The sequence below is a fragment of the Lathamus discolor genome, chromosome 16, assembly GCF_037157495.1.
Source record: "Lathamus discolor isolate bLatDis1 chromosome 16, bLatDis1.hap1, whole genome shotgun sequence".
NCBI lineage: Eukaryota > Metazoa > Chordata > Aves > Psittaciformes > Psittacidae > Lathamus > Lathamus discolor.
The window spans coordinates 8,368,169-8,389,790 of NC_088899.1; the positions used below are offsets into that span (position 1 = coordinate 8,368,169).

Here is a 21,622-nt window from a genome sequence, read left to right on the forward strand (position 1 = left end):
TAGTGATGTGTCTATGTGTGGGGCAATGCCGAGTGCATATTCCAAGCCACATATTTTTAGCTCTACCACACGCTCACGTAGAGTTTTACAAACTTCCCAGAAAAATGGTGATTTCCCTGCGATACTGAAGGGGAGGTACAGAACAGGGCTGAGGGGAGGGAGCATGGAATGGGCATTGATTTAAATCTGCCTGGCACACGGGCCAGCTCCACTTATCAGTGAGTCTAATAGGAATGTGAAGAGAATAGGCTTGACAGCTCATTAGAATGTGATCCCTCCTCCTCTTTTTTCCCTTTTTTTTTTTTTCCCTTTCTTGAAGTTGATGGAAACTCATTCAGGAAAGGAGTACTTCTTTGCTGAGGTAAAGCAAAAGCTCAGGAGGGTTTTGCTGGTGTGCAGCAGGGGAAAGGAGCAGCAAGAACAATCAGATGTGATCTACAAGGAGAGGTACCTGAAACCTTCCCTGGTGTGAGGGGAGATGGAGATGAGAAAGATACAAGATTCTACATCCTGACAGCTGCTTGTGGCATCGGGACTTGCTGCTCATTAAAGTGAGGATAAACTCAGCTAAGCAGAGAAGCTTGACTTGGGAAAACTTTACCTGTTCCTCATGGACCTGGGTACATCCCCAGATTCTTGGCTTCTCCCTGTTTTAACTTCAATGATACATTTGTTTTCCCTTCAGAAGACTGAGCACTTGGCTGTGATGCTTTCAGCCTCCTCAGGAGAGCAGTGGCTGTAGCAACCTTGGATTACAGTTCCTCAGCATCTTAGAAGGAAAGGATGAGGACTTGTCACTGAGGAAAGGGAAGTATCGTTCAGGAGAGAATGGATGGAACAACTGCAACCCTGCTTTGAGCTGAACACAGTGCTTCAAACGATAGCAAGTGAAATCTCCTGTTGAAGAGGAACAACCTAACAACCCCCCTAATGAGTCTGTGTTGTCAGCTCTGGCCTGACCAACTCTTGCCCTGAGCAATTTGACTTCTCTGGGTTTCATAGTTGAGTGCATTTTAAACGAGTCTGAAGACTTATTGGGGCGAGGGGGGAGCGCCACTTCAAGGTGGGTGGCAGGACTTTCCAGGGCCTCTTGTATTTATGTAAGCTTCAGGAGGCTGAATGGACTTACCTCTTGCTTCGAGTGAATCCAGATTTTCCAAACAAGTTTATCTATACCATTTCCATGTGTCCTGCTTGAGCAGAGATCGCTCCAGCAACCAGCGCATCCGGGTGTGCTGCTCCTTTGACACTGCAGAGCCCGGAGGATCATCTTTAATACTCCTGACCCTTTTAGTTGTGTTTTAGAGAGCAGCCTTGGGTCTATTCCTATTACTGGTGGTGAAAGGTTTTGTGCTTGGAGAGTGCCCTTCCTGCCTTGGCCCCTCCCTTTCCAAAATGAAGGGGTGCACCTGGGTATTTGTGGCAACTTTACTTTGTCAGCAGTTTTGCCTCTTCAGAGTTACAGCAGCAAAGAGAGAGCGAAAGATGAAGAAAGAGCCTAATCAGTACACAGAGCCCTTCAATGCCACCCTCTCGAACAGTGAGGAGCTGCACGGGCATCCCAAGGTAGGTGTTTATGTGCTGTCAGCACTGATTTCTGGCAGTAATGTGATGCTGGCTTCTTTTTAGTCTCAATCTTGCTAAATTCTACTTGATTTTAAAGAGAAATGTTCTCTCTTTTGCCTTTCTGTGATTGATTTTCTTGCTTCCTGGAGCAAACACTGGAATATACAGTTTATGATTAGTATTGCTTTTAGACTCTGCATGGCTCAAGTTCCATAGGAGCTAAGTGTAAAGACTTTTTGGAGTAGTGTGTGAACTGTATCCTGTGCAGAAAGAAATGATTAAATAAAGGCAAGTGGCTATCTCTTCCCTTTGCTTTTTGAAATGCTATTTCAGACTTAGGTAAATACATCAGTACTAACATCTGAGCAGGCCTGAGCTTTCCCTGCACTGCACCTTCCACCAGGCAGGCTGTGGGGATTGACAATTAGGGGCATTTTTGCTGTAGGTGATCTGCTTCAGGTGATTGTGCTCTTTAGGAAAGGATTCAGATGGTGCTGACAGTGTGCAAGTGGCAAGTCTAGGACTGTGTGTAGGACCCCACAGTGCCTGTAGCTGATGACTTGCTAGGCTCAGTGAGTGAATGGCAGGGTAGGAGCCTTCCAGTTATATGTTTAGGAGGATCACCCTAGGCTGAAAGCTGCAGAAAAAATCCAGTCAGTTGATCTGAACTCCCAGATTCCTATAAGATGAACATCTGCTTAGGAATAGGAGAGGGGGTTTGGGAATTAAAAGCAGGATTACAAGCAGGATGCAATGGGAGACCACAACACTGAGAAAGAAGAGAGTCTTCCCTATCACACAGCCCTTTCTCTCTGTCCCTCTCCCCCCTGCTCACACAAAAATGTCCCTTGTTTCGAATGGAGGTGACCTCTAAAGCATGACTTTGATCACCAGCATTAGGGCTGGCAGTCACTATAGTAATGGAGGAGCAAACCTGTCAAAAAGTGGGGCATGGCAGAGGGGGCAAGTTAGAACAATTGGGCTGCCATGGTAAATATCCTGTTCAATGCTGTTGTGAGAGTAATTGGTTAAGGTTGGGCAAGTCTGGGAAACAGCCCTCTATAAGAAAGCTGGCTGCTGCACTTACAATTATCATTAGGGGACTGTAAGCAGCGTGTCTTCAGCTCATTTGCTGTTGTGTGTTGCAGGGCTCTGTCAGGACAGGTTGTATAAATGCTGAGTTCTTGAGGTGCTCATAATCAATCACTTCCTTCTACTCTCTTGAGAACTGCTGCGGTCTGCTTTTGCAGAAGGGGCCAGATACGTATTTGGTGCAACTCAATTTGTCTATTCTGGAATTAATTTGGCTTAATGTGAAATGTATTGCAGAATATAGTCTGAGATACATATATGCAGAATATGTTCGGATTGCAGAAGCGAGCAGAAACTGGTCCTGGTGCATTCTGATGCAATCATACATACGTTAGTGCTAGGAGAAACCCGGTTCTAGTGGGCATCCATTAAACCTGACATTGTTTGGAAGCTGCAGTTTGTGTGTTGAAATGTTTTGCTTTAAAATATCCATGGCAAAGGTTTGGCTGCAGAAAGAGCTGGCGAGTTCAGTGAGGGCAGGTCCTGTCTAAGGAGAGCATGAAACCAAATCTTTGATGTAAATGCTTCGGAGGTCTGCTTGATATCCACTCCCAGTTCTGCAGTGTGAACTCTTCTCCGTGGAATCTATTTCAGGCTCTGGTTAAGTATTGCCTCTAGATGTGATTGCATTTTATATAAGCTAAGGGACTATTCCACACACTGCAAATGCAGGGCTTAAGGCTTGCCACCATTTCTGGGGTAAATGACACTTGCCATTTACACCAAAGCATCCCAATTTGTATTCACTAAGGGAAGAATAAACTGGTAGTGAAGCTATCCTTACCTAATCTATTAAGTTAAAGCAAGGTTGAAAGCAGTTCTCTATGGAGCACTGATCTCTCTGAGCCTGGAAGGTGCTTCTATGAGCAGTTTTTCTTCATGACAGGATGCCCTGCACATGAAAAGGGAAACAGCAGCAGTGTCCCATGTCGTTTCTTACAGCACACAACAGGAAAGATGGAGTTTCTGTGGCCCTGTGCAGTAACAGTTAAGGCTGGGTTTACCTTGGAAGACTCTGTTGCCAGCCGGTGGGTTTATCAAAGCAGAAGGAGCAGGGAATGAAATAGTAGCTGAGAGCAGTGATTCTTATTCATACTGTTGAACAGGTACACGTGTTTTCCTTCTAATGAAGCAAAGCAATTTGGGGCACATTTCCCTTGGGAATCCTTTTCAAATAGGAATGGAGAAAGCTCTCCTTTAACATTCACAGTGCATGAGTCACGGTGACACCTCTACCTAAAACAGGGAAGCAGAAGTCTTAAATCTCCTGATAAATCTGGTATTCCCATGGAAATAGAATGTTGGGGTTTGTTTTTAAGGCTTTTCTCCAGTCTTGTCCTTGCTGAGTTGCTATCAATGTGATGCGCACATGAGACTTTCCTTCTCTGACAAAGATGGACTAAGAGAGAAGATGTATTTTACTAACAGGGGTTCAGCAGTAGTAGATTGCCCAGTGGTTATATAGGGTTGACACTTACCAGGAGCTATCATTTGATACCTGAGCAGAGGGATGAAAGATGGGAGTCAGCCTCTTAGTGCCCAGTGAAGGGACAAGAGGCAGTGGGTACAGATTGAAATACAGGAAATTCCACTTAAATGTAAGGGAAAAAAGCTTCTTGACTGGATCAAACACTGGGAAAAGCTGGACAGAATGGCTGTGGAGACTCCATCCTTAGAGACAGTCAAAACTTGGTCCAGAGTAACCTGCTGCAGTTTGTAGTTCAAGTTTCATTTGCTTTGTGATACTTCTGTCCCTGTCAGCTATCTAGGGCTGGGTCCACCTGGTTTATTACTTAAATTTTTCTTGAGACCTTTTGCTTTCAATTGAAAATAGCAGCTGATTCAATGATGTTGCACTGGTTGCATTCCTCCTCAGTAAAGAGATGTCAGTCCTAGCCTGAAGTGTGTGTTTGCATGTGGAATTGAGTATTTTGGGGCCTTACAAGTGTTAAAGCCACGGGAGAGACTGGACTGTGACCTCTCTGTAGTAGAAGATGGGTCTTGTTTTGTGTTTGTCATCACTGTCAGTCTTGCTCTGGCATATTAGGAACAGGAAGGGCTATGACACATGCTTCCTAGCAATTCCTTGTGGCCCATGTAAAATAATGTTGGATTCATACACTATCAAATAGTTCAGTGCTTGGTCTCATTTCTCAGAGCTGTTTATAAGACTTTTAAAGCTCATTGTTAAATTGTCCTACATCAGATGCGGTTTTGTGTGTTAGATGCATCCTGCTACACCTGCTCTAGTGGTGCTGTTCAGTTGCCTTTCTATGGTGTCCCTACGGACAGAACTCTCCTGGTACACCCAGGAGTGGCACTGAGTAGTGCTGAAGTACAGCTAACACAGCCACAAACACATTTCCTCACCCAGAGAAGCTCTTGCTTACGTGTTCCATTAGATTCATTAAATTCATTACGGATGTGACCACTGAAAGCAGTTTGCTTCTAAGTGGAGGTGGGAAGCTGTTTGAGAAAGCCATTTAGAGGAATGAAGGTTATTTTTTCACTCACAAAAACACAGTGGGAATTCAGGTAGGAATTCCCTTTGGATTTGGCTGAGATACCAAACCTAACACTTCTGCTCAGGAGAAAACCTTGTGAGGACTGTAAAAACCACAAGTGGTCAGGACCTTGGTTTTACATCTCATTAATAACCAGGACTGTGTGCAACAGAAGTTATTAGCAGCTGCCATAGGACTTCAACTACTAACCCCAAAAGTGCTCTGTTGCTTTTTAACCTGTTCCAAGTCAAACACACAACTGAAATAAAGAATCTGCTCCTAATTTCATCATGAAGCTGACAATACTCTTGCTGGTGTACATCAGGCATAACAGCTTGTGGATGAAGAGAACCGAAATGCTTTGTCAAGTCCATTTTGTGTCTGGCAACTGCTTTGCTATTGAGCAAAGAATTACTGAATGCAATTCCATCACAGATGGAAAAATACATGGCAAACTTAGCTAAACGTGCAGGGTAGTAACTTCAGGCATAAAGACTGTGATTTTGTGATGCTTTAGGTGTACAGACTTGCCCCCAGATAGCATTGTCTTCATTCTTTTATCCATCGAGACTCTGAAATGAGTTTTACCCACTTCACTTTGGTTTTTAGCAGGGATGCACAGTGGATCCCAGTCCACTTCACTTTCGTTTTTAGCAGGGATGCACACTGGATCCCAGTATCACTGAATTTCAGGAAGGTTCAGCTACAGTTCAGGAATTTCTCAGGATCGAGACTCTGTTTCTTGACTGTAGATTCCTGCTGGTAGTTCCTTCCATGCTGGCCAGAGCCTGTGTGTGTCTCTGGGCAGTGCGTGCTGTTCTGGGAGTTGGAGCCAGCGAGAACCACAGGTTCTGCTTTTGTACAGCAGTCGAAATTCCAGCTCAACTTGTCTTTTATTGGGAGGGAATTATGGACAGAGGGGGCTCATCAGTTCTGGAGGGACAGATGCCATTGTGATTCCCAAGTGATGGCAAAAGGCCTGATTGAAAGTTCATTAAAACTTTCTGGCAGCAGCTGGCAAGGCTGCTGTTGATTTTGGAGGAACTGCTCCGAGTGTTAAGGAATAAACCTGATTTCACCGTAGTTAACATGAGGATTCCTCCTGTAGGAGACAACACCCAGCAGCCCAGGAGGGACAAGTCCCCTTTGCTGGCATTCCAAAGCTGTTCTCAGCCCTCACTGATACCTGAGTTGGCTGCGAGGTCTCTCTGGCTGCTGGAGGCTGCTGCTGCCAAGCAAAATAGAGGCTTGCATGCTTATTGCTGGGATTGCTCATGCATACCATAGTAATTAAATAATAACACCACAAGGATGGAACATTCATTTTAACTGTCAATCATCCTCAGGCTGAAGAAACCAGGGAGTGCCATGACTGTCTTGTAGAGGGATTTGTATTTCAAGCAAGCCACTGGAGAGCAATGGGGCGGGGGGTGGGGGGTTATCCATTGATTTCGCTGGGATGTGCCATCTGGATTTCTTATTCCTCCCTGACAAGATGCCTGCTCTGGCCTGTTTCTTCACAGCTGGAGCCCCAGAAAGGCTGAGGACATCTGTTTGTCTTCACAGTTAATGGTCAGAGCTTGCCCGTGATTGCTGGCTTCTGCTTCTAGCTGGCCTGGTTCCTTGCTTTTTAGTGGAGGGGAGTTCATGCCTGATTCACAGCCTGCTGAAAATCAGGAATATTTGAGTGGTCTATTCCACATCTGCAGCAAATGCTGCATCCCAGTGCTTAAGACTCTTGGTCTTGTGTTTGCTGTGTTCTGGAAACTGCAGTTTTGAGTTCCTGCCACATGGGCCAGTCTTTTTGAAGGACAAACTGATCTTATTTGCCTTTCCTCAGCCGTTCTTCTGCTGCTTCTGCTCCAGCACTGAGGGATTGCTCCTTCCTGCCTGAGGTGGGTGCTTCCAGTAAGAAGATGCTTCCTTCTGTGAGCTGCACTGCAGCTTTGCCACAGACCTGTCAGACCCAGTCACTCAGTCACTGCTTCCTTTGGGCAAAGCATAGGTTTCCTTTTACCTGCTTTAGATTTCTGAGCTTTGTTAACTTCAGTGCTCATAAACAGTGACCTCCTGTGTGGTGATGCTGCACCCATCTGCTTTCAGATGAAGTGGGGTAGGAAAGAACAAGGTTTTTCCATCAGAAACCATTAAATCTCCACAGAACTGATACATATATTCCATGTTTGTTATAGACATAAGCTGCACCTCGTGTGCTGTTCTAAGGACTTGTGCAAGCCTTATGAATGCCTGTGGACTTGATGTTTCTGTGTTACAGCAGATGGAAAAGAATGGGCCTTCTCAGTCAGCCTGTCTTATGCTTCACACAGATCTGCAGTCGAGCAATCTGTGGAAAGATTCTAATGCTTTATTGAGGTGACTAATCCCACAATACCTTGGATTTCCTATGCTGCTCCATTTACATTACTTTCCAATGGGGTTTTGGAAAGCTATTTAAGTCCTGGCTGTGGTAAGTATAAAAGGCATATATAATTTAGCTAAAATGATCTACTAGAACCCCTTGACTAAACATGTGATTTAGGGCTGTCTGTAAGTGTGCTTCTAAACACAAAAGGTCTGTTCAAGACTGATTTTGGTACAGAAACAATGAACTATGTTGTTACAAATAGTTTGTCTTGCTACATTTGAGCAGGGGGAGTGTGCATAACCATAACTCAGTGTCTCATTAACTGCAGTAGAATGCATGCATAGTATCATGAGGTATCTTGGGATGTCCTTGCTGTGGCTTAGAGCACAGACATGAGTTACTCTGCAGCCATATATCTGGAGGGGAAGATAAGGGGACTGCCTGAATACAGCAATTCAATAGTAGATTTTGCTGTGGGTTGTGTCTGAGCAGTAAATCACCTACAACTATTTGCTGAATAGAGAAGGTCTGAGTTGGCTTCACAGAGTTTGAGATGGATGCTTAAGGAATACCCTTGCCCAGCTCACAGCACATCTGCTTCCTGGGGAGCTGCTCCTTTTCTGCTGCTTTGTCAATCATTTGTTCAGCCTGTTTGAAGCGCTTTAGTTGTGATCACATCAGCTCAGAACAAGTGCCTTGTACTACCCCGTGTGCCTGGATGCCTGCCAGAGAGAGGGAGCTTTCCAGGGTCAGAAGCATCAACATTCCTTATAACCTCAGACACAACTCCAGCAGACTTCAGATTTAACTTCAAAACAATTCAAGCTGCATGGCTTTTTCACAGCAGATCACACAGACTGGGCTCTTTTCTCCTGCTATAGCCCTGCTATTTCTACCTCACATTTGCAGTCCTCCTTCTTTGCTGCTTCTAAGTGGCACTAGAAATGTTACTAAAACTCACTATGGTGCTCTGAGAAGTGGCAATGCTTTAGGGAGCCAAGTGGGACAAGTGAGCAAACATAGCTGTGTTTGCTAACCTGGCAGCACTCGAAGCACCTTGCAAGGTCACTGGGACTGTTAAGGCCACTGAGTGCAGAGCTGTGATGTCTGAGCTGTGGCAGAACTGTCTGGTGCTGTCAGACCTAGCAGCAGCTTAATACCCACGGCAAACACTTTTAGACCTGGAAAGTGCCTTTGCTTCTATGCTTTTCCCACAACCACCTTGTCTTCTTCCTCCCAAATGGTGATAGATCAATATTGACTTACATAAACTTGTAAAGGTCTAGGAATCATTGTAAACGTCACTCTTGTGTTGCTTTCCTGCTGGAATTCACTTCTCTACCTGTTCTGTCTCACCAGGAGAATTAAAACCAGGTTTATGGAGTGAATTCCAGAAGTTTTCACTATGCACAAGGTGGGGGGGGGAAGGGGGGGGGTTTGGTTGCTTGTTTGTTTTAAGGATTTTAAGTGTTCGTTGCAGCTTTTCCTCTTTGGCTCTTTCATTATGGCTCTCAATACTTAAGCATAGTTCATGGAACCCTAAGGGGGATTGTGCATTTATCCTTACTGTGATGAACATCTGGGATGCTGATATGTCAACAGATTGGAGCCTGCAGAGTCAACATTTCATTGCCCTTGGTAAGAGCATGGCAGGGCATTGATAACCAGTGATTTCTGGTGCCTTTTTTATGTTTAAAGTTAGAAGTTCATTCTAAGTAAGTTTAATCACTATTTGATCACTTCTGGTTGTCTCTGGGAGGTGAGTAATGGGAATTAGGAAGTCCAATAGGAAGTGGACCCAAATTCACAGACAGACCCCCTCTTCTATCTAGACTCTGTTTAGAAGGGATCCAGAACTAGGCAGTGTAATGTCAAAGCTTCTCTAGATACTGTCTCTATGGCTATGATATACTTGCAGAACATAGGAATGGGCAAGGGAGTTAAATATGCCAGTGGACAAACGGGCACTGATGTCAACTTTGGTTGTCATTGTGAGCTCTTTTCTTTCTGTGAGCACATGTATCACTCCACAGCCTCTGATTTCAAAGTTCTGGAGTGTTTCAAGGTTTTCTGTACATTTTAATCTCCTGTATTGCTTGATTGAGCCAACTGATTTGTATCAGATGCCAGTGGTGAACAGTCTCTGACACATGGGCAGGTTTTCTGTGGTACATATGAGGAATGTCAGATGGCTGAGAGTCTCAGCAGCTAAAGGTCCCTGATGTACACTGCCTCCCAGCTCCTTGCTCTTACTGGTTCCTTCTGGTCTGGAAACTTCGCATTCTCTGAATCCATGCAGTTCAGTGGGATACAGAGGTACAGACAGCTACAGTGATGTGGGTCTTTGTTCTTGTTTCTCTCTAGATCCTAGAATCTCCAGATCCTCGAATCACAGACCCACGGCGGACCTGGATCTCCTTTGTTCACCGCCCAGATGATGGCAACACGTCTAAAAGGAAATGCAAAGGCAAAGACAAGAAACTGGTAGGTTATTGTTCTGTTGCCATCAGCTAATACATGCACACTGCAGCTTCCCTTCCTACTGCTGATGTGCAAGGTGTTTCATATGCTCCAGCTTTTGCCTGGGTGCTGCTTGACCATATGTGCACTTTTAAAGTGCTGCTTTTAATGATTTCCTTCTATTTCTCAGTGAGCTGGTAGGCAGGAGTGCTTCCATGCAGGCTTACTGCAGTTTAGTTGAGGAAACAGGAACTTCATCCATCAAAATAGTCCTGATAACACTGTTGTGTTCATGCCTCTAGTTTAAAGCTTTGAATGAACTGTTTCATTTTTCCCAAGAGCTCTACTGTTGCACCAATATCCATGGTTGTGATCACTATAAGCAAAATATATTAATATATAAATTATTATCTATCTAAGATGTTAATATATATTATATTAGTATCTACCCAAAGTGTAGCTAGATGGTTATTCTTATTAGAAAATAGAATAAGAAGCTTAAAGGCCAGTATGATTTGGTGCTACAAGAAGATATAGAAGCAGCAAACTTAGTGTTGTGCCTGTTGTGCTTCACACTGTATAAAGGTACTTCAGGAACCAGTTGGTGTCTACCTGAGCAAAGTTTATCCTCCTACATAAAGATGTGAGTAAATTCCAAGTGCTGGAATTCACAGCTGGCTGGAGAACCGGCTTAAGATTTACTGCATCAGGCCTATAGTTGAACTGAGAGTATTGGGTACTGCTCATGTGGCTGTAGGACTGGCTCATGGCTGAGAGTATTCTGGTTCTATCAGTGCAATGGCCTGCTTCTAATTCACCTGTGTTTCTTTGGTTACTTCCTTAGCGTGGCCTTGTTGGGCCCCCAGGACCTCCTGGTCCCCAGGGACCTCCAGGAGCACCTGGTGCTGAAGTCACCCGGGAAGTCCTTCTGCAGGAGTTTAAGGAGATACTGAAAGGTAAAGACTGTTCTGTGCCTTTGTGGGCTGTCTCTTTTGGTGAGCACCATGGCAAGTGAAGAACTGGCTTTGAAAGCATTCCCCTATCTGGGAATCAAAAATGTGACAAAATGTTTCCCCAATGCTGCTTAGTTCAAGTTGAAGAGTTAAGTGCAGAACTAATGGCTTCACAGACCAGGCTCTTAAACTAAGCCTTTCCTGTACCTTTTCTTTCCTCAGAAGCCATTGAGCGCCGAGCATCCCTGGCTATTTCAGCCCATCCTAGTCAGCTGCCTCCCCTCCTGTTCTCTTTGGAGGAAGTTTCGGCCCACAGACGTGTCGAGGAGGCATTCCACTGCAAGCTAAAAGGACAAGTCGTTGTAGACAAGAAGACCCTGGTAGAACTTCAGAATTTCCAGTCGGTGAGAAGGGATTACAGACTGAACCTGTGCAACTCCACAGCAGCCACTGTGCGTAGATCCCCTTTAGTCCCTCTTGTCTGCAAAGCTGCTGGGTGGCTCTGTGGATAAAGGTGCTTCCTGAAAGGGCAGACTAATCCCTCAGGCTTGGATACTATGAATACAGTGCTGCCTTTCCTGTGATTGAGAGAAGTAGGATCTCAGATGGTGATTTGACATGGTTTATTAGTCATGGCCTTGGCAGTCCTGGGGTAAAGGTTGGACTTGATGATCTTAAAGGTGTTTTCCAACCTAGCTGATTCTATGATTTCAGCACTGAAGCTCACTGCAGTTAGATGGGCATTTAGCTTCCTGACAAACCCAAGAGGCAGCCTTTCCCCCTCTCTAGCTGAATCTCATTACAGTTCTTACTGAAGTTCTAACAGGTCTGTGCAAGAGAGGGCTGTCTCACAGGTCCAAACAACAGTCAGGTTTTATTTCAGTTAATGATGGAGAAAGAGTTGTCCATGTCTGCCATTAGTTTGAAGGAGCCGTTTCTTGTTTCAGTGCACACCCTGTTTAATTCCAGAGTAATGTTTAGATGTAGAAAAATGGCAGAGGCAGACAGAAGCCATTGGTTATGGATTTGTGAAGCCAAATAAGAGCCCAGACATGATTTTGTTAGATGGACCAGTCCTGATGCTCAAATTCTTTACTTAATATCTTATCAAAGACTAACAAATATTACCTCTATAATTTCATTACAATCGTGTTATAATGACAAGCACACTACCACAGGATGCTGTAGGGCAGCATAAGCATGGTTACAAGCAAGCTGCTGAATTTGCTATTAAAACTCTACTAACCGGCTTCAAATAGGGCCTGAATTTGACATACAGATGTTAGGCAATGTAAGAGCTACAACCAAATAGTTCCTCGGTAATTGAGGGGAATTACTCCAGACTCCGGAGTCACAAAGACTGTCTAATAGCAAAAGGCCTTCAGGTATGTGGTTGCTTTTGTGACGTGCTAAGAAGTGTTTGAAGACTATGAACAGGGAATATGGCTTTCCTCAGCAGCGTTTGTAACACTGCCCATGTAGGAAGGTGCTCAGCTTCCCAGCTGCCTTGAGTCCTGTTTTGGAAGAACCTTGCCCAGCAGATCCTTTCCTATGGAGCAGTTTTGCTGCTAGGACCTCTCCCAGCTGCAGGACTAGAGGCAGTGGTTATGTTCTAAACAGGGTGCTTTCCTGGACCTTTCCCAGATATACTTATGGAAGCCTGGTTTGACAGCACTGTGGGTGCTGGCACAGAGGCAGGATTGTACTTGAAATGTGGGCAGGGCTAGAGAGATCTGCTGCCTCATTAATGAGGAGGGAAAATGTGAATAAAGACATCTCAGCAATCAGTGTGTAGGCTGATGCTTCCCATGCTTTGTTATCCCATGCCTAGCTACTTTCTAATTGCTCCTGGCCCTGAAGCTGCTGTGGGAGGGCTGGCAGGGGCTCTGGATGCCAGCCTTTCATTTCAGCTTTGGGACAAGAAGTGTCTGGTTTTAGCTTGTGCTCTGATATAGGGGAATTTGCAGGGAGGGAGACAGTGGATGTTCTTGCAAATATGAAAACATTGGCTTTAAACAGTCCAAGGGGGAGAGAGAGACATAATTCCTTTGCCTGCATTGTGTCAGTTTAATAGTGTGAAGAAGCCAACAGTTTGCTACTTCTCAGTGCAATGATAAGGATTGACTCTAATTCCTGGATTTGGACCTTACCCAAAGCATTCTGAGACAGTGGAAAGACCCTGTGCTGAGAAACAGCCTATCACATCTACACTGTCATTTGAGGAATGTGTCTAAGTCACTCCGACCTTGAGTACTGAGAGTGCATCATGGTTTTCTCATCCTCCCATGCTAAATTTCCTCCAAGAATATTCCCTCCTTCTTTCCCTCTTGGTCTCCCAAATTCTCCACACTTCTTCCTCCTGTATCTCATTGTTTGAGGTTCCTAACAATTGCCTCTTGAAAAGCTTTCAGGATGGTACTTTACTCAGCCAGGATTGAAGTAACTGCAACCTCTGACATGCCATGGAAACAGGGTTTATCTGGAGCCCAGGAATGTTACTGGAATCGCACCATCTAAGATTAAAGTGGTCCATGTGCTTTGCAGTCCTGGTTTCTCTAGTGCCTTAAGGTCAAGCTAAATGTCTGCCTCTGGCACTTGAACCTTATTGCTGCTTCAGGAGAGTGGTGCATCCTCTGTGCATTGTTCCTGCTGTGCAGGCACAACTTAGCTATTTCTTTAATACCTGCTAAGGCAATGCATTGCTTTCCATGTTATTTATCACTGAAAAGTGAAACTGAGAAATGAAACATCGCAGTCCTCTGTGCACGGTTCCTATTTTCCACCCAGAAATAAACTATGGAGTGTATGAGGAAGATGTGGGGACAGCAGATGAACCCGGAGGAAGAGAAGCTGGCCTTGTACTGAACTCTTTAGTTTGCTGTTGGTCTGCTGACTGAAATGACTGTGTGCAAGTGGTTAGTTCTCAGCTATAAATCCCTGCAGTATTTGAGGCAGCAAATGCAGCAGGAGCTCTCATTGGCATGGGCCTTAATGGAATCTTTTGCCCAGAGAACCTCACCCTGCCTTGTCTATTCCTATGAGCAAAAGAATAACAAAGCCACAGAGGGCATGAAGAAACAGGAATGTTTTATCAGTGATAATTTACTGGTGCCTAAAATTGCCTTCCATGCCCAGCCAGTGGGTTTGGAATTATGTTGCTGATTCTGCTAATAGCTGTAACAAGAAAGGAATGAATTAACTATGCAATGCAGCTTTGCACATACAGGGCTTGGATCTGCTCTTTCAGTGAGATAAATCCAAAATACCATTACCAAAAAGGATGGTGTAGTGATAGCATAAGAAGAGAATCAAGCTCCTTCCATAGTCTCTGTTGTTAGGTTGGATGATACATTGACCATATGTGTATATGGAAAGAAAACAGAGCTCCTTTTGTGTGCCTATATATGCACATGGGCATACACATAGTCCAGTGTGAGGCATGAGGGCTGGAACTAGATGATCTTAAGGTCCTTTCCAACCCAAACCATTCTATGATTCTATACATAAGGCACATTGATAAATATATAAAAAAGTGTATAAACGTATGAAATGTAGTTGTTCTGCAGCTCATTATCAGTTTTCCCATTATACTTACGAGAAGTGTCCCTGTTGTTGCAAACATGGATATATTTTCCCCACCATCTGCATACACATATCATTTCTAGCTCTATGAAATGTAAGGCTCCAGGCAGATCAAGTAAAGAAGGAATGTCTCTTTGAGCCCTGCCTGGGATTTGCTGACTCAAGGCAGGTTAGTCATTGCACTCCTTCTACCATGTAGTAACTCTATAACAAACACCACAAGACCCAGATATGTGCAGCTTTACTTCCCATCAAAGAGAAAGCTAAGGGTGTTAATCCTGCCCTGCACTGTGAAAACTGTCAGTTCCTGGCTGTGATGAGCTAGAATAGCAAACAACTTCCTTCTAGTACTTGAACAAAGGTGTTCCACTATATTTTTAGCCTACTAGCACCCATGGCAACACTGCTACAAATTTCACCCATGTCTCAGGCCCCTTTCACCATCTAATAGCACAAACCATACTCAAATGTTGGGTTATGATGTGCTGTGCATGGTTTTTGGGTATTTGTGCCTTTACAAAGCCAGGTTTGAACAGCTCTTCTGTGCCTTAAGCCCACTGCAGAGCACACCTCTCAGGACAACACTCACACTGCACAGAATGCCCTTGTGGTGGAAGCAGAGGCTGCCTAATGTGCTGCCTTGGCCTAGTGAAGCTGCTTCTCCCCAGCTCCAGCTTCAGGCTGAATCTGAATCTGAGGCCAAAGCAAACAATAAACATTTCTCCTCAAGTTTGTTTTAGCCTGAGTCAGATCATGTGCTGTGAGTTTGACTTACAGCTGCTTCCTTGACGTGAGGAGAAGCTGCAGGGTTTCGCTTATTCTGGAGAATCCAAAGCTAGAACAAAATGAAACTGAGTATGGGATGTGTAAGGATCCAAGCAGTTGTTCTTCAACAGTATCAAAGCTGCCTGACTTAGACCTCAAATGGGTAGACCCCCATAGGAGTGTTTCCTCTGTACTTTTGTCACAAAATAATGCATAAGGTTCCACTTTTAAGCCTGCGGACACTGCTTGGCCCCATCTAGGAAGTGTTTGGGAGTAGTAGGGACCTTTTGATTCATATAATGGGAGATCTCGTGTATCAGAACACCAGTGGAGGCTAGAGGCCACCAGGACCAGCAAAGCATCAGGGATGCAGTGAGCACAGTGAGTCAAGATGGGTTAGAAGAGCTCAGCAGTGAGCAAAAAGAGCATCTTCATGTCTCATAGTGATCATTTTGCCTCCTGTGGGTTCCAAATGCTGAGAGAGAACCCATCTGGAAGGTGTGTTCTGGGGAGACAAGGCAGTAGTTTTGTTCTCATGCGCATAAGCTTGCTCTTTGTCATGGGCAGAGGTGATTGTTGGGGTGCTGGGGACTTGTTCAAGGTCTGCTTTTCCCATCTTACAGCCTCTGGCCAAAGGCGCTTTCCTCCGGGGGACAGGATTGAACCTGGCAACAGGGCGTTTCACAGCACCCGTGTCCGGCATCTACCAGTTTTCAGCCAACATCCACGTTGGTGAGTGGTGTCCACAGAAACCTCTCCTGTACTGCTTGAGAGCTGCAGGATAGAGCGCTGCAGAACTCTCTGGGTCCTGTCTGATTTGAAGCATGGGTAATGGCAGCATTTTGCAACAAGCTCTCACTTTGGTACCATGGCCCAAACCCCTGTCTTTAGAGCTGGGTACTTTCAAAGACAATGCCACAGCAGGCTGCTCCATGCAAGCCAAGCACGTAACACTCCCTATGGATGACATTCATGTCTGGAAGTTACTGTATCAGAAACATAGAAGGTTCTAGCACCTTCTTACAGAAGCCCTCTCCCCAAACATGGCCATGCAAACCAGCCACGTGCCATAAGATTCCTGGTGCCTCTGCTAAGCCAAACACTGGTGCTCTGTGATGTGCTTATATTGCTTCTACTGCCTCCTTCAGATCACAGTGAGCTGAAGAGTAAAGTCCAACTCCGAGCCAGAGACAACGTCCGAGTGCTGATCTGCATCGAATCTTTGTGCCACCGATACACGTGAGTTACAACAATGCTGCCTTGGCAACTGGTTTCCTCAGATGGGCCAATGATCCAACCAAGTGTGGAAATAGGGTTCACCAGCAGTGAATTTGATATGATAAATACTTGTAGAACTTCTCTGAGGAGAGATTCCATCTGGCCCTTAGCTTTTATATGGGGTTTTTTATGCTGGTTTGTAACTTTTCAGTGCCAATTGCTCTAAATAGCTGAATATTGCATATCTTGAGAGAAGTGTGAATGAAACTGAATGTAGCTGAAACTGGATGCAGCTGAAGATGCTGAATGCTCAGCTATCATCACAAACAGAATGAGAGAAACACTTCAGTTTAGTGCCAGAGGTTCAATTTTGATGATTTCAGCTGCATCCTGTACGTATCACAGCATCTCACTCATGTTGCCACGGAAGTGCTGCAGTGATGAGGAGAACGAATAGGTGGAAAATAGAGGTGAATGACTTTAGTTTTGCTTCCTTGTTCTGGTGAATGTGAGCACAAGTTACCTGAATAGGAAGATTCCCTGTGGGGCCATGGAAACTCCTGTGCCTTCCTCACTGCAGGAGCTGAAAGTTCTTAGAATCTGCTCTTAGCATCAGCAGATTCATCGTTGTCTCTGAGACACCTCTCATGTGGTGGGTGAGTGTGACTGGTCTGTGGCATGGAAGGAAGATGGGTGGAAGGATGGGAACCTGTTTGGACAGACACTGCCAGCAGAGGCTGAGCTGCCTGCCTCCGGAGCTTGTGGAATTTCCTGGAGATGTCAGCACACACAGTCATTCATAGAGGGAGCTGAAAGCGCCCTGAGGGCTTTCGGCTGAGAGATGGAAACTGCGAGGCAAGGAGACAGTTGGAGTAAAAGAGATTAATGGTGGGAAGTTCCCACCTAAGCCAGGCTTTTGGCAGGATAGGACACACGGATTGTGCTCTTCAGTCAAGGTGGTGCCAAGTGACTTGCTCTCTTTGGGCCAAATTCCCCTACCTCTTATGCATCTTATTTCCTCGCAAGGGGGCTGGAAACAGCACGTTTGGACTTGCTAGGTTTTGTCACCACCACTTCATGGAAAATAGGGAGGAAAGGGGTTGGATTTCTTGGGAAAACAACTAGATCTGCTACCACTGGCTAGGCAGATTTCAGAGGAAGCAGGCATGGAGCTCTGTGCTTTCATATTGCTTTGGAGCTATTGTGGCAGTCAACAAACTGGGATAACTGGTACATAGGGAAATCTAAAGGGGGTGTGCAGCACTTCTTCAGCAGTAGGGGAGGGAAACTATAGGGCCTCCAGAAAGAGGAGGTGGCTTCAGCTGAGTTCTGCAGTCACAATTGTCGTGGTGCATTTAAGCCACAACAACAATCCTTTACCCTCTATAGGTCTTCCATTAGACCTACCATGAGGACAAGGTTCTACTATTCTCTTTTCATCAAGTCAACATTCCACCTGCTTAGTAGAGGTGGGCACTAGAACCACCAGGTCCTAGAGCTCATGAGACTATAGTCACTCCACATACAACTGTTGTGACTTCCTGAGGCGTTTAACCTGTTGTTTTCCTTTGACACTGTTTAGGTCTTTGGAAGTCATTGCTGGTCTGGAAAGCAACAGCAAGATCTTCACTATCTACGTCCATGGCTTACTGCAGCTGCAGGTAAGCCTATGGAAGCTGGGAATCACTGTGCTAATTTGCTTGGCAGGCTGTGGAGTTCTTTAGTGGCAAGGCTGAATTCCCACCTGGTGATAGGGAAGATTTTATTAACCTTCTTTCTAAAGTTAATGAAGTTAAAAGCCTTACCTGGGGCGATTAGAGAGAATTTGGGGCAGCAACAGGAACAAAAGCCAGACCTGTGTTAAATGTTCTGATTTTAAGCTACAGAGGTAACCTTCCCTCTAAGAAATGACAGCATTCCATTGCTCACATCTCCCCTAGCATTGTCAAGGTGCAATTCTACTTTCCATTACATAGAAAGGAATCTGAAACATGGATGACTACTTGGCTAGTCACCCCAAAAGATGCTGGTGCAGTAAGGATCTAAGTAATAAACCTATAACACAATTACACATCTTCCACCAGCTGCACTAAATGAACAGGTCAGATCCTGTTCCCAGAGCCATGGAAAAGTGCAAGAGGTCTCTGTGCTTAGTCCATAGTAATGAAATACTTCCCCCTACCTGGGATGAACTGTCAGATATTTTCCTTTCCCTCTCATTCCCTCTGCAGGCTGGCCAGTATACCTCCATATTTGTGGACAACAGCGCTGGAGCTCCCATCACCATCCAGAATGGATCTGATTTCATGGGCATGTTAATGGGTGCATAGCATCATCTGCAGCAGGGAAGGATACGAATTAGAGCCTTGCAGTGTATATTTGACTGAAGAAACCTCTACTTTGCCTCTTGAAGACTGCTTCCTGTTGGCATCCTTTTAACCAGGCAAAGAGCCTTTCCCTTCACAGCTACTTCAGCTTGCTTTTGGAGGCTACTGCTTTTCAAGGTCCACACCAGTTCATTCATCATAAAGAATACACTTTTATCATTCAGAAATGAACTCTGTGATATTTAATTTGTGCTTCACCAGGTGCTCACTGAACAATAGGCTGAGGTTTGGCATTTGTTACGTTAGAACACGATAGCACTTGTAATCAGTGTGTCTTCTGGGATTGACTGTGGGGTGCTTGAGTTTGTAAATGAAGGATTGAGAGGGGAAGTAAAACAGTGACTATATTCTATGTGTTGGGGAGGAAGGAGACAAGGGTTTGCCAGCAAAACCGCTTTTTACTCTCAGCTGTAAATGGTACAAGCCTTATCTCACGTTCAGAATTGGATGTATTGACAAATAGCATGTTGAATTCTCAGACAATGCCTGCTTCAGAAATGGGAATCCAAGGGCTGAACTCTTTAATTGTGGTTCTTTACATCTAAGTATTGCCTTGATACGATTGATGGAGTGAATATCTTGCTGCTTGTACATTTTGGCTTTATGAAAAAGTAAGGCCAATGGCACCAGTTCTAGCAGGAACTCCCCTACTTGTGTTCTTATGTTTTAGTAAGGTACACGTGTGGGTTTGTTAATGTGTCAAATGCATCACACTGGTTGTCAAAGCCTGGCAAAGGCAGCGGGGAGAGCAGTCTTGGATCAGGTACGTCATCTGCTTGGTGCTTGTTCAACTGCAGGGAAACAGTGACCGGCGTCACAGGGAGTCTATGTGAGCTCTGCTTGGGTTAAAGTGCTGACAAAGACCATCTAAAAGACCATCCAGTGAGTGTTTCTGGATGTAAGCATGTGAGATCCAGCCCCAAAGTGCTCTGCATGTAGCTCCAGGCTATAAAGTCATCTAAAGAGAGTAAAAGGGTGTTGACATTTCAAGGTGTTACCCAAGATGTGGTAACATCCTTGTTGTTAAAAAAACCCACTCATGTAATGAACCTCTGTAGCTTTCCCTTCCAACAGACCCCTGGCCCTTGTATTGATCCAACTTAGCTTGGTTGTGCCATAGTGTCATAAATAGGTGGTAGCAAAGCCCAAATTGGAGTCCAGATACTTGTTCTGGAATGTCTGCAGGGAATGGAGCACATCCCTTTGATCATCGTGTTCCATCTTCGATCAACTACAATATCTTTGTGCAATGAAAACACACACTGCTGGGGACAGCAGGAGGCCTGAAAACAATGTCATCTATTGCTGGGTCTGCTATTCAGGTTGATCAATCCATGATGTCCCTACAAGCTCCAGTAACACTGCTGTTGGAGTTGGTGGTATGCAAAGATGTCTTAGTTCAAGAGCTGTAAACCAGGCATGAAACTGCCTTTTTCATCTCCATTATGAATACCTTGAGACAGATCTTTAAGGGTGCTCAATGGTATTCTTTTGTCCTTTGGGAAGAACATTCAAGTGATACCTACAGGAAGAGGAAGGAGAGGGTATGATCAGGGAACAGGGAATAATCAAGTAGTGCTGTTATACAAGTACATACGGGTGAATTCACTTTCTAATCAAAGGGATGTGGCTGTCCTAACTGGACCTGTATGACTGTCTAAAATACAGCAGTTATCAATGTTCATATATTCATTCCTGCTCCACAATACATGCCGGAATTCCTATGGATTTTTTTGTGGTACACTTTGGGGAGAACATGCTATTTAGAGGCACAGCAAGTAGCAACAGTCATCATTTCTGGAGCTTCAGGAAGCAATGTAACACATGAATTCATCACTAAACCCTATCAATAAAGATTGGATTTGATGGAGTAAGTGGAGTGAGGGCACACAGCCCCTATCCCAGCATGTATTACTGTATGTTGTACTGTGTATCTGTAATAAATGGGGCTGTTTCCTGCACGACTTGCAGTGACAGAATCCAAGTGGTGTGACATGCAGCGTATGTTGTGTATCTATAGCTGGGTTTGAGCCAAGTCTCACTGTTGAGTAAATCAGAGTTATATTTATTTTGCTGTAGAACTAAAGTTGTTTGTCACACTTTGGTTTGGGATTTGTGACTTATTTCTCCCCCCTTCTTTGCTGTGTTTTATTTACTCTCATGATCTCCTTAGTAGGAGACTAACTGTTCTGCCTTTGTACCTCTTTTCCCTTATGTATATAAGAAATGCTGTCCCGATTGGTGTTTCCCCAGTGTACCAGGAGCTGCTGGAATGCCTGTTGTCCCTTAAGGAGCTTTCTTCTGCATCCCCAAGGTCTTTTAGCCAAAAGGCTCCTATTTCTTTCTCCCTTCTTTTCTCTCTTCTTTCCCCCTTCTTTCTTTCCCCTCTCCCCCCCCCCCCATTTTCTCCCTCCTATTCCCTCCCCTAGTTCCCCCCCTATTTTTTCTTTTTTCCCCTAAGTTTTTTCTTTTATTCCCCCTCCTTTTCTTAAAGAGTCTTTCAGCTCTAAATGCTCCCAGGCCTCAGTTCTCTTGTACCCTGGCTCTTCAGCAGCACTCAGTGTGAGTATGAGATAGTCTGACCAGCAGTCAGATGGGTGCAGAGGAGTGGAAAGAGCCATGCAGGGAGCTGAGGCTGGGCCTCCAACCCCGTGACTGATGTGGACACTTGGCTCCTGGCTGGGCTGTGCCCACGACAAACACTATGCAAAGCTTCTGTGCTGTTTGGAG

The 21,622-nt window shown here is 44.9% G+C and overlaps 1 protein-coding gene across 2 annotated transcripts; it reads left to right on the forward strand.

Annotated features, from left to right (window-relative positions):
* Positions 1–192: 192 nt before the first annotated feature.
* On the forward strand, positions 193–20,991 carry C1QTNF12 (C1q and TNF related 12). 2 transcript variants are annotated; one of them, XM_065696705.1, is made up of 8 exons: positions 193–1,566; positions 9,892–10,011; positions 10,832–10,943; positions 11,163–11,392; positions 15,911–16,019; positions 16,436–16,526; positions 18,088–18,166; positions 18,737–20,991. In XM_065696705.1, exons 1-8 carry the CDS (start codon positions 1,396–1,398, stop codon positions 18,833–18,835), a joined length of 1,011 nt encoding a protein of 336 aa, XP_065552777.1. In that variant the 5' UTR covers positions 193–1,395; the 3' UTR covers positions 18,836–20,991. The 2 variants fall into 2 exon arrangements, with proteins under 2 accessions (XP_065552777.1, XP_065552778.1); XM_065696706.1 differs by having other exon boundaries at positions 194–1,566; positions 11,163–11,344.
* The last annotated feature ends 631 nt before the right edge of the window (positions 20,992–21,622 follow it).

What these genes read in the sequence shown, in the direction of transcription:
- C1QTNF12 (XM_065696705.1), top strand. Translation starts at nt 1,396, where the DNA reads ATGAAGGGGTGCACCTGGGTATTTGTGGCAACTTTACTTTGTCAGCAG. An exon ending in AGCTGCACGGGCATCCCAAG is followed by an intron (nt 1,567 to 9,891) that starts GTAGGTGTTTAT and finishes GTTTCTCTCTAG; the next exon opens with ATCCTAGAATCTCCAGATCC. An exon ending in ATGGCTTACTGCAGCTGCAG is followed by an intron (nt 18,167 to 18,736) that starts GTAAGCCTATGG and finishes TTCCCTCTGCAG; the next exon opens with GCTGGCCAGTATACCTCCAT.